The sequence below is a fragment of the Typopeltis vanoorti genome, chromosome 14 (assembly GCF_054136105.1).
Source record: "Typopeltis vanoorti isolate ZY-2024b chromosome 14, IOZ_Tvanoo_1.0, whole genome shotgun sequence".
In the NCBI taxonomy this organism is placed as follows: Eukaryota; Metazoa; Arthropoda; class Arachnida; order Uropygi; family Thelyphonidae; genus Typopeltis; species Typopeltis vanoorti.
The window spans coordinates 67,229,540-67,242,919 of record NC_143562.1 but is presented as its reverse complement, the minus strand read 5'-3'; the positions used below and the strand labels follow the sequence as shown (position 1 = coordinate 67,242,919).

The 13,380-nt window shown below is 36.9% G+C and overlaps 1 protein-coding gene across 3 annotated transcripts in view; it reads right to left on the bottom strand.

Moving 5' to 3' along the window:
- The window catches only part of Sec24AB (Protein transport protein Sec24AB), a 290,512-nt gene that overhangs the window by 149,770 nt on the left and 127,362 nt on the right, over window positions 1-13,380 (bottom strand). For all 3 annotated transcript variants that reach the window (XM_090404311.1, XM_090404313.1, XM_090404312.1), the window contains one exon: window positions 6,819-6,885. In XM_090404311.1, the coding sequence (XP_090260437.1) occupies window positions 6,819-6,885 (67 nt within the window). The remainder of the gene's footprint in view (window positions 1-6,818; window positions 6,886-13,380) is intronic.

Sequence of the window (13,380 nt, the reverse complement as noted above, 5' to 3'; positions counted from 1 at the left end):
CACTTGGTAGTGATTTTCTTTTATATGGAAAAGTGCACACTGAATGACATGCAACTCTGCAGTATAATTGCATAAGCTTGATGTCCATTATGAAAATTATAAGCAGAAGGTTAGAATAGTCAACTGTTGAATGAAAAGCAAAGTCTGAGTACGAAAAGAAACTGGCTATGCGTGCTTAAGACAACCCACAAGAATTCTATCGATATGCTGCAAGTAAAAGAAAGAATGAATATGAAAGAATAACTCTTCTAAATGCAGATGACGTGAGGGTTACAGATGAGGAGGTTGTTCAACTAATGAATGCCCATTTTATTAAAAGCTATCAACCTGGTGTATGCAACATTGAGCTTGCTGCTACCTCATCACTGGATGAAGAAGATCAGGTGTATGAGGACAAAGTATTAGAGCTGTTGCACAAACTGGATAACAATTCAGCAATAGGGACTGCTGGGATATCAGCACGTGTGTGTGAAAAGAGTGTTTAGCTGAACGCTATTCCTTTGACCACACTGTTTAATATGAGTCTCAGAACAGGGAAGATTCCACAGGAATAGAAAGAATGTATGGTAATTCCACTGCATAAGGGTAGTGCAAAGACCAATGTATCCAACTATTGACCAATTAGTATCTTAGGAGTGGTGAAAATTTTGGAAAAATTGGTTATGGCTTGCATTCAGAAATGAGTTGACAGTGAACCTCCACTTTACAATGAGCAACATGGGTTTACAAAGGGAAGGTCATATTTGCTAAGGCTTTTGGAAGAATATAGCATGGTAGACTGTTGCATAAATTAGAGAATATGGGTTTGGATTATATAATATTAGCATGGATAAGAGGATGGCTGATTGACAGATATCAAAAAGTGGTATATGTGGGGGGGGGGGGGGATTTGAGTCTGCAAGATTTAAGGTAGCCAGTGGTGTACCACAAGGATCAGTGCTTGGTCCACTGTTATTCAATCTGTACATTAATGACATGGGAAGGATTTGACAGGCGACATACAGCTATTTGCTGATGATGATGCAAAGATAGGTAGGGTAATCAGGAATGCTGCTGATGTGCAGCATTCCTGATTACCCTATTCAGGAATTCCAGCCAGTTCAAATCATACTTGCAGAATGATTTGAACTGGCTGGAACTGTGGGCATGGGAAAATGCATGTCAGTTCATTGTCAATAAACGTAAAGTCACGCAGTTTGGCGTGGTTAGATATCCAATATCGTATTAGATTGGTGGGTTTATGCTTGAAGAAACTGACGAGGCTAGGGATCTTGGAGTATTAGTAGATAGGAAGTTGAAGTTCACAGACAATGTAGCAAAGATTGCAAATACAACTCCAAAGATAATTGATGTCATTTTGCCTTTTTCCAAGGCCTTGATGACCTCACTTGAACTATTGTGCACAGGTCTGGTCTCCTGGTTTCCATTGTGATTCTGATATATTGGAGAGAGTGCATAGGAGTGTGTTAAAAATGATATCAGGATTGTGGAATACTGATTATGAACACAGATCGAGAATTTGTAGACTGCAGACACTAGCAAACAGGAGAAAGAGAGGTGATATGGTTGAGACTAACAAACTTCTGAAAGGGTCATACAGGATTTTAATTGATGGAATTTTTCAGTTATTTATGGAGGATAAAGGACAAGAGGGCTTCCTTGGAGGCTGAAAATGAATACCACTAAGAAGGGGCGAGAGCTAGATTTTTATCTCATAGGGTGGTGCATGATTGGGATGGATTGCCATTGGATGTTGCGAGTGCAAGCAGTGTGAATGAATTCAAGAATAAGTATGATAGCTGGTGCATGTTGTATGTGGCTCCCTTGATGAGTCAGACTCCCTGGAGATCTCTCTTAATAATAATAATTACTATAAATAAATAGGATATGGATGAATATAATAATGTCAGGAAACAGCAGAAGAGCCAACAAAGGTCTCAGAGCTTGAACCATCAGTACAGATGGGGCAAGAAATAAGAGTGGGCTGCACTGTGTGCATTAGCAAGTAGACAGATCACGGAGTATGAGACTTATGTAGTTCACAAAGTGAGAGGTTTCAGGATGGGTTACAAACCTACCATGGAGGAATGCTGTTATGCTTAGTACAGAGAATGTTGTCAACATTCATGCCAACAGCTTCCATAATCTCCAACATGCATACCAAAGGGATATATGGGAGTCTGATGTGTGTGATATTTGGCTGCTCAATGCTGAGAAAAGCCCAATGTGTAAAGGCATCAGTAGCCATAACCTGATGGTGGATGGAATCCAGCCACTGTCAGCTATTATGCCCTGCACAGCCACAGACTCGAGACTCATAATCAAGCTTTGAGCATACAAATGCACAATATTCAGAGATTCAGCCTGTCCTGAATGGATGCGAATTGGACTTCATTCCTGATTCACTGAGCGAGTGCAATGGAGAAAAAATGTTCTCTCTCTTGCACTTTTCTCTTAATTGACAAATCCGTGGAAGGAATGCGAGATTTCTGTCATAAATGAGTCCCAAGAACTTACTTCTGTGGCTACTGGAATAACAGTCAGTTGTCCAATTCTTAAATCAAAATCTGAGTAAATACTTGCAATCTGTCCTCATAATCTAAATCCCATAATCCGGATATAATCTTTGTAATTCGACTTTGCACCCTTTCCAAAGCTTTTTTATCTTCTTGAAATCCAGAAGATCAAATCTGCACACAATAATCCAGGTATCAAAGCCTTATAAAGAGGCAAAATGACTTCCTTACATGTCAAAGCTTGTGTCAACATCACAATTATCCTTTGAGTTGTATTTGAAACTTTTGCTATGCAACTTTGAACTCCAATTTCCTATCCACCATTACACCTGATCCCTAGCCTCATCAGTTTCTTGAAGCATAACCCTGCTAATATAATATGCTACTAGAAATCTCATCACACCAAAGTGCATAACTTCACACTTACTAACATTAAACTTACAGCCATTTTCTTTTGCCCAAATTTCCAACCTATTCAGATCATTTTGGATGTGCTAGATATCAATAGCATCCCTGATTGCCCTGCCTATCTTCGCATCATCAGCAAACAACTGCAATCTGATGTTAGACCCTGCCTGATGTCATAAATGTAGAGATTGAACAATAATGGAAAAAGGGTTGAACCATGATGGTACACCACTCGTCACCTTAAATCTGGCAGATTCACACCCACTGAATCCACTTTTTTGATATCTGTCTGTCAACCAACCTGGATTAGTGGATGGTTGACAGACAGATATCGAAAAATATATAGGATTGGAATATAAGAATTTATATTCCAATCCCATATTCTTCAATTTATGCAACAGCCTTTTGTGTGGTGTCCTATCAAATGTCCTTATCAAAATCCAACATTATGATAGTGTATCCATTCGCTTTATCCAACTCTGCCATAACACACAAAATATGAGCAAACTGCTAAAACATGACCTTCCTTTAGTAAACCCATGCTGTTTATCTAACCATTTCTCTATGCGCGTTCTTACCAACTTCTCTAAAATCTTTACTACCACACCAGAGATACTGATACGTCAGTAGTTAAACACATCAGTTTTTGCACCACCCTTGTACAATGCAACTATCATACATTCCTTCCATTCCTGAGCTGAGACTCAAGTTATACAAACATGTGAAAGGTGTAGCCAATTCAGCTGAATTTACTCCGATTTAGCTTTCCACACAATATTTGCTGTTTTTCTGGTCTGAGCTTCATGTATTTCCTAACTCCTCTCCCCTTTCCTTCACAATATTAGAAAACCCACTCACACAGGCACATCCATTTACAAACTCTCCCACTACTACCCCCTCTCAATAATATGGCATTATTAAAACTCTAACCAAGAGTCCACAATCTTTGTTTCAGTGGAACCTCCCTTTCAACTGAACTCTACACCTTCCTTTCCAATGGCTATAGCAATTACAGATCAGTTCCCTCCTCTATATATAAAATATCCTGTTCCTGCAAGTTAGCTTACTTCAGACAGACAGATCAGCAACCATCCATTTGGAAGAACACAAATCATACACCTGCAATCACAACTATGGTCAATCTGGCCTTGCAGACCATGTTAAGGACACAACCCACAGGATCTCTGGGAGAAAAACCACCTTGCTCCACAATAGTAAATTCAAAAAAGAAAGACTGTTTTTAGAATCAGAAATCAACAGAATTTAAATAAATATGGTTCCATTCTCAAAATTTGGGAAACAATTATTAGAGGTCCCATTTTGCATTCTAGGCCACCTACAAATGCCCATAGATGGTTCCATTCTCAAAATTTGGGAAACAATTATTAGAGGTCCCATTTTGCATTCTAGGCCACCTACAAATGCCCATAGATGGTGCACCACCTAGATAGGACTTTAGTCACTCACGTTTCCCTTAGTATTGTGTTATATTTAAGTGTGTGTTACAAGTTATTTGTAATCCCTGAAGATGTCTCAGTGACAGACGAAATATTTGAAAAATTAAAATTAGTTTTTAATCCTTTCCTAGTGCTGTAAATATTTCATTGAACTTCCAACATGAGGTTTCATTAATGCCAACAATTTTAGGCCACATCGGATTCAATAAAGCAACAAACTCAACCCCTTTGTTTCTGATGCACCTGGCATTTGTGTACAGACATAACAAATTACCAGCTAGACTATTCTTATAATTAGATATGCAATCTATTTGGCCTTGTTGTAGAACTCTCCTTTCCCTCCCCCAACATACTCAAAAAAGTCAGAATCCAAAGTATATTTTTCCACCCCTTTGCCATATACATAATCATGTTTGAGGCCATTAATTTCTTTATTACGTTTGCATACCTAGCTGAACTTTCACATATTTTCCCCTTTCATTCCTTGATGATCTAGTTTCCCTGACTCTGCATTAGGTCTCATACCAATGAGTAATTTTTTCAGGCTCCTGATGCCAAATGAATTCAAATGCAGGCCATCCTTCTTATACGCCTTTTCTGCCATCATACACACACCATACATCTAAAAACTCGCATCCATTTTTTCTGCACAGCCTGCGCATGGAATCATTTGCTATTATTGCCCTCTTTTGTAACTCAGTACTATCTTATCTGAGTATCAAACCTTTTTTTACTCTCTTTTAAAAATTTTTACTCTCTCACATTTCCTTCTCACTTCTTCCAACAAATCTTTCATATCCTTTCTCATACTATATTTGTCACTACTTAAATTATTAGTTCCTATCAGAACTACACATCTATTTTACTTTTCTTTTCTGTTTTTCAATTATATTTGTCTTACAATTATCTTTAATTTTCACTCCCAGGAAACTAAAAGTAGAGACTCCCTCAGCAAGTGCAAATTTTAAGATTGAATCATCATACCATAATCACCTCTTTTTTCTTATATTTTAATTGACTTCCCTTGTTTTATTATTATTATTATGATTACCAAGTTCAGTGCTTTCCTGCTTCTTCTTGCTCTGATTCATTTTCGTATGAGTTTCATTAACAGTTTTCCACTTTTTCTAATTCTCTGGCTAATTTTCTAATAATTTCTTTTAATCAGGATATTTCCAATGTCAGATTATACTCAGATAAATCATCATTATCATCACTGCAGCAATGCTTTTGCTCATCGGGACAAACGTTCTCAGTAGTAACAACTTTAACTTGAGTTTTAGGCACTGCCCTGTTTTAATGAGTTTTCAGCACCATTCTTAAGAATAGTAAGAACAAATAATATTTCTGCAATTATGTTATTAAATGGTGTAGTAGAACAATAAATAAACCAAAAAACTATAATAATATACTAAAAATACAGACATAACAAATTACCAGCTAAACTATTCTTAATAATTAGATATGCAATCTATTTGGCCTTGTTGTGGAACTCTCTTTTCCCTCGCCCAACATACTCAAAAAGGTCAACATACCAATAAATCTAAGAAAGCACTAAAAAAAAATCAATCAAAATCACTGATCTTTCAAGAACTTCCTAACAGCATATCTTTTCACTGGACAGCCTCAAACCCAAAATTATACAAATTTAATGTTTAATCAGAAATTCAAATGTCAAATGAGTGGAGTGGAGCTCTCATAACATTTATCTATTGAAAGTGAAATAAAACTGGCATGAATTCAAAAAATTCCATATACTTAAGAGGTTAAGAAAAATTGTGGAAGTGAAACTTGGGGTACAACAAGCAAGGTTTATTAAAACCAGATTTTTACTTTAACACAGTCAAAAAATCAATGAACAGCTAGAGATAAAAGCTATCCAAGCATGAAAAACAAAGAATAGTAATGAAAGCTTACAATATAATAAGAATAATACAGCAAGCTTTTAATACAATCAAATAGCATACACTACTAAACACTTGGTGCATCTATCTAGTTTAAGAGATCAGCATTAGCAAAGTTCTCTATTACTTTAGAAATAGCTAAAAGACAATATCTTCTGGTATATCTAATTCATAAATGAGAGGAGAAAGATAGAGAATTTCATGTATTACGAAAACACTGCTTACATTTATTCATCTTATAGTAAAGCTCCATCTTAAATGCTTTTATTTATTCTTCTGAAATACAAGCAGCAAAATTAAAATACTTTTATTTTGCTATTTGCAAAAATAAAAATGTTTTATTTTGCTATGAGCGTTTTATGTACGCTCATAGCAAAATAAAATTTACTATACTACATTACTTACTTTACTACATTTACTATACTTGTACTTAAGATTACAACTTTGAATTGGAATAATGAATATCAATTAATTATAAAATAAATCCATAAGCAGGCACTTTAACTACTATAAAGAATACTACATTAACTAACCTGTTTCTGTTGCACTGTGAGAAACATCTAACACAAACAGATAAACAGCTGGCTGAGGAGGCCGCAACTGCAAAGCAATTTAATTTTGAGCATGCATTAAAAATTTAGTTACTCTTCAACTCAGATGTTCACTGTTCTTTAATTCTTAAGTAAACAATATCTCAGTTAATGTAATACAAAGTATTTAAAAAAAAATAAAAAGGTTGACAAAAAGAAGATAATACTCCTAGCAAGTAAGGTGTTAGCCACTCCACCAGAACAAAAGAAACACACATGATATTATAGTGAGAACTGCATATTTTCATTAGTTTCTACTTTTTAAAAAGTGGTAAGATGAGACTACACTGTTCAGCGATAGGTGGATCATCAGCCTTCAATAGATAAGAATGTGTAAATTGATTGACCTCGATGTGGAACCTAAGACAAACAACTTTCTCTCCTCTATTTCTACATTTACTAGACTGCCAATGCTTAATTTCATGGAATTTATTAATTTTCCTGCCAAGGTGACTGCCATTGATTAACCTTGCTCTTATCAAATGCCTGTAGTCTGCATGGGTATCGGCAAGAGGTATGTGAAGAAAGTACAAGCTGCACTGCATCTACAGCTCAAACAGCTGTCAGGCCAATGTAACCTTATCAAAATGGCCCAACAGATGGCAAATATATGGGCACTTGGCAGCGTTCATGTCTCCTATAAGGTCCGTGCTAAGGCAACTCATAAATGCCAGCGAGTGTATTCCTGTAAGCTCTCTGGTCAAATTTTGTACAAAACTTTCGTATGAAATTTTTTGCATTCAGCTTTGAACTAATGCTGGATTGAATATCCACTTGATTTAGATAATCATTTCCCTTGATTTCAATGTGGCTGAAAATCCAGCAAAACCAAAGATCAAAATTAAGGATCTTCATTTTATACAATAATTGCTGATCATCATAAACTACTATTTGTGGATTGTGGACAGGAAAAGAGATGGTCTGTAAAGAACAAGTCTATAAAAATCATACATTTTAGCAGTTTTCTTTAATGTGTACAAGATGAAACAACTCAGCAGTATAATTACTACATTCAAATGGAATATATCGATCAAATGAAGTTAAGAAAAATAGCAGTGCAACCAGACAGAGGTCTCAGATCTTGATCAGTGCAGACGGGAAAAAAAAAACATAGTACTATGCTCTGTGTGAAACATCTGCTGATGGAGCAGGCAATTTCCTTAACTTGCCATGATGAAAAGCTGCAGGATGGAGTGCAAACCTGCCATGGGAAAATACTATTTATATTCAGTGCAGGTAATGTCAGTATTCATGCCAACAGAATGTCTTGTTGTGAAGTAATATTGAACTTCTCAAAATATGGAAAAAAATACTAGTATAATGTGGGATGCTTAGGCAAAGCCATTGTTAAGACATAGTTAAGTGGCATGTTTCCAAAGTGAAAAAGTAGGTTCATTTGCTTTGACACGAAAACTTTGAATGTGTGATGCGTGAAATATATCAGTAGCTATTCTTATACCATGTTCAAAGAGAGAATTTAACCATCACAGGGAACTCTCCCTTGACGTGTAGAATTGGAAGCTATAATAAAGGGTGAGCGAACAAGTGCACAACATAGGCAAAGCAAGAAGTAACGGTCAATACACTAGAGGATACAGTGCAAAAGATATTCAGTGCTGTCTTGTACTTCTCTTAGTTGTGCAAGGAATGCATACTCTCTCTGTTGACAAAAATTAGTCCCAAGAACTTAACTTCTGTTGCTACTGGGACAGTATAAGTATCCTGTCCTTAATTCTAAGCCCTAAGTTACATCTAACATTATGTGCTTTGGCCTCTGCACATTTATCTCCAAAATATACCCCATGCTCTGTCTTAATCTTTTCTGGCTGCTTGGCACTCAAGGTTCCATTAGGGTTTGGATACTGTGGAAACTGAGGTGATGTTTTTGGAAATTATTATTATTATTATTGTTGTTGTTCCGGGAAACTCCAAGGAGTCGACAGACTCATCGAGGGAGGCCCTAACATCATGTCAAGAACAACTATTCAACATTCACACAGTATCTATCATACCTTGCCTTGAACTCATTCACAGTCGTAGCACCCACAACAGACTCTGGAAGCTTATTCCACTCATTACCACTCTCCAAGTAAAGAACCTAGCTCTAACACCCTTGTCAACCACGCTCTTGCCCAGCTTCCATGCATGGCCCCTAGTCCTCCCACCACCAGTCATATTTTCAAAAATATCTTCTGGATCAATCTTATAAAAACCCTTCAGTACCTTGAATGTCTCAATCATATCACCCCTCCTTCGCCTATCGTCCAATTTCTGCAACCCACAAATCTTCAACCTATTCTCATAAGGTTCATTCCACAGACCTGCTATCATCTTGGTCACTCGTCTCTGGACCCTCTCCACTTCCTCCCCATCACGAAGAAACCCTGGTGCCCATAGCTGGGCACAGAAGTCCAGATGGGGTCTTATCAAGGCTCGATACAGAGGAACAACAACTTGTTCGTCTCTGCATGTTAAAGTATTTTTCAGAAGCCAAGTGATTTGGTGAGCTGTTTTAGTTACTTTTGCAATGTGCCCCCTAAACTTTAACTCCCTATCCACCAACACTCCCAAATCCCTGGCCTCATCAATCTCCTGGAGTATGATTCCACCAATGCGATATACTGCTGCTATTCTTTTCACCCCAAAGTGCATAACCTTACACTTTGCCACATTAAATTCACATCCATTTTTCCTAGCCCAGTCCTCCAAACTATCCAAATCATCCTGTAAAATTTTGACATCTTGTGCACTCACAATTGCTCTACCCAACTTTGCATCATCAGCAAACAAGTGAACACTTCCTCTCAGATTCTTTCCAATATCATTGATGAACAAATTGAAAAGCAGTGGTCCAAGAACAGAGCCCTGTGGCACTCCACTAGTCACAAGACGTCTTTTAGACTCCACTCCTGAATAAACCACTCTTTGATATCTCTCCTTCAACCACCCTCTTATCCATCTCACCAATCCTATATCTATACCCATCTGCTCCAGTTTACTGATTAGGGTTCCATGTGGTATCCTATCAAAGGCCTTGGCAAGGTCCAGTAGTATCACTGTAAACCCATTACCCCTATCCAGTTCAGCCGTCACTGTGTTATAAAACGTGAGCAAGTTACTGAGGCATGATCTACCCTTCACAAAACCATGTTGTCCCCCATACAATATCCCATTTTCATCTATCCAATCCTGTATTCTTTTCTTGACTAATTTCTCTAAGACCTTGACAATGATTCCTGATATGCTAATCGGTCGGTAATTTACAACAGCAGTCTTGGAACCACCTTTATGCAGTGGAACTATTTTCCCCTCTTTCCACCCGCTCGGGACTAACCCAGACCCGAGACTCAAATTAAACAAAATGGTCAAGGGTACTGACAATTCTTTAGCTGCTTTTTGTACAACACGAGCTGGTATACCATCCAATCCCACAGATGTATTGACATTGAGGTTATGCAATAGACTACTCACCTCCACTTCATTAACCACAATTCCCGTATAATCTACTGGTTTATTCGTTTCTGCAATGTCACCACCTGGATGATATACTTTTGCAAAGTGCTCACTCAGTAACTCAACTATCTCAACTGATTCAGTTACCTCCCTACCATCAGCATTCTTTAAAATCAATCTGCCATATACATTTTTCCTTTTACTTGCTACATATCTAAAAAACTGTTTAGGATTCTCTTTAGCCTGCATGGCCAATGTTCTTTCGTAATCCTTTTTTGCCTTTCTTACCATACTCGTCACCCTTCTGGCCTGCGCTTTATACCGTTCATGTGCCTGCCGGTCACCCTTCTCCTTAAATTCCCTCCATAGTTCCAAATTCCCTCCAAATGTAGTTCTTGCTACATGGACAAGACAATCTGTTACATATATATATATATATATATATCACTGTATTCCAGTGAGCCTGGTCAATTTTTCACATGGGAGTCAGTGTGGAAGAATATAATTCCTTGGATATAGTACCAAGCACAGGGAAATAATTTCTTCCATATGTTTTCTTTAACATCCCACATGAGCAGATTGTACAATGTATTGCAGAATACAAGTAGACAAACACATGAAAGAATGTACTGCATCTATTATTAATGGAGAGAGGGGGGGGAGGTCATTATTGTCAAGCATATGGTGAAAAATTTGGCATTGCCCATTAGTGCAAAAGCAAGTTCGTTAGCTTTGACACGAAGAAACGAAAGTCACCCATAAGAACAATGGGTTGAGAAAGCTGTTACATGGCAAATATTATTCTTCCAGCAGATGTTATACTCCTATTTAAATTCCATAAAGGATCTTTGCTCAATCTAATCAGGTCTTTGGGTTCTCTGATTAGAGTGAGTAATCACTAATAACAAATTCGCTATGAAAATTAGCAATAAAAAGGGAAAAAAAAATATGAAAATAAGCAGGAACATAAGCTTCATTCTCAATGGAGAAACTACAGAACAAGTAAATTTCAGATATACAGACATAATTTATAATGAACATGGGAAAATTAAATGTGGAAATGGATGACAAAAATAAACTGGTATAGTGGGAAGTCAAATGGATAAATTTATGCAGAATGAATATGAAAGAAATTAATCAAAACATTAAACTAGCTATGTACAAGACAGTGTTCAAACCAATGTTAACTTATAGGTCTGAGGACTGGGTTAGAAATATAAAGCAGTTCATTAAAGATCAGACAGCAGTTATGAAAGATTTGAGAAAAATTAAGGAAGTGAACAGATGGCATCAGTAGCAGAATTGTATTTAAAAGTGAAGATATTAAGAAGGAGAATGACATTGTTAGCGTTCAACAATAAGCATACACCCTCTGTCCAAAAAGAAACCCAACTTTTTGAAAATAGAAGAAACTACTGGCATCACCTGTTGTATTTTTTTGTTGTCGAAAGCAGCAACCTTCATTAGTGTTGTGTTAACTGTTTATGACATTTGTTTTGTTAGAAGCTGAGTTATAGTGCCAAGAGTGACAGTGTGTTTTGACGAACAATTGGAAAATGAGTTTCAAACAGAGAGCTGCGATCAACTTTTGTGTTAAACTTAGTAAAAGTTTTACTGAAATGCATCAAATGCTTCAAAAAGCATACAGTGATGAATGCTTTTCCCATACTCAAGTTTATGAGTGGTTTAAGTGATTTTAAAGTGGTCGTGAAATGCTCGAGGACGACGGGAAGCCGGACCGGGTCGTCCCGTCATCCTTAACATCCAAAAAGTGCATGATTTCATCAAAGAAAACCCAAAATCGTCTGTGAGATTGATTGAAGATGAATTGAGGATTCCAAATTCAACTGTACACAACATTTTGACTAAGAGTTTGAGCCTTCGTAAATTGAATTTGCGATTTGTTCCCCAATAAGTTGATTGACGTTCAAAAAATGTATCGAATTGAACACTGCAAGGACCTCATTAAAACCACTCGTAAGGACTCAAACTTCCTTGAAACGATCGTTACTGGTGACAAAACGTGGTGTTATGAGTATGAGCCCGAAACAAAGAGCGAAAGTGCTGAGTGGAGACCACCAGAAGAGGGGCAATAGAAAAAAAGTTGTTTGGAGAAGTCAAAAGTAGAGACAATGCTAATTTGTTTCTATGATTCCAAGGGCATCATCCACAAAGAATTCGTTCCGCCTGACTAAACAGTCGATGGTGAGTTTCAAATCTCAAAGTTTTGAAGTGATTGATAGCGAGAATTCGTCGTGTATGGCATGAATATCATGATGCAGGCAGCTGGTCACTTTTGCACCCTGTGACTTCTTTCTCTTCCCCCGACTTCATTATCCGTTAAAAGGAAAGCAACACGACACCATTGAAAACGTTCAAGCGGCAGTAACCACAACCCTCAACAGTATCCCAAAAAACGATAAAAAAACTCATTTAATGAATTAATTGACCATGCCAAACGTAGTATCAAAGCTGAGGGAGTATATTGATTGAAATAAATGATTTGAATAATTATAATTGGCCTATGTTTTATTTTCTATAAAAAAGTTCAGTTTCTTTTTGAACAGAGGGTGTATAATGCTAATCTTAGGTGATATGATCCCTTAACAAAATGAGAAAGGTTAGGTTAGCAAAATAAGTTTTGATGCCAGGACAAAATTCCAAAGGAAGATCAAGATCTGGACAGACTGATGCAGTTTATAATTGCCTTGGAAGACTGAAATATAAGACAACAATACTGGAGTCATGACAGACTAATTTAAAGACTAATTGTCCAACAGAAAGTTATTAATAAACTTTCCATGTAATACTATAATAGTATCCTCTACACCCTTGAAGGGTGTTATCAGGAATTTAATGATTATATAAAGGAACAAAATAAAAGAGAGCAAAGAGCTTAGTGCATAGGCAGATTTATAGACAATTTATAGTGAACATGGAAAATTAAATATGGAAATGGATGACAAAAATAAACTGGTAACTGGTATAAGTGAGTAGGAATCACTTAAGTCTGTCCATGAATTTTGTTTAGCTACTTTTACATGATGCTTTT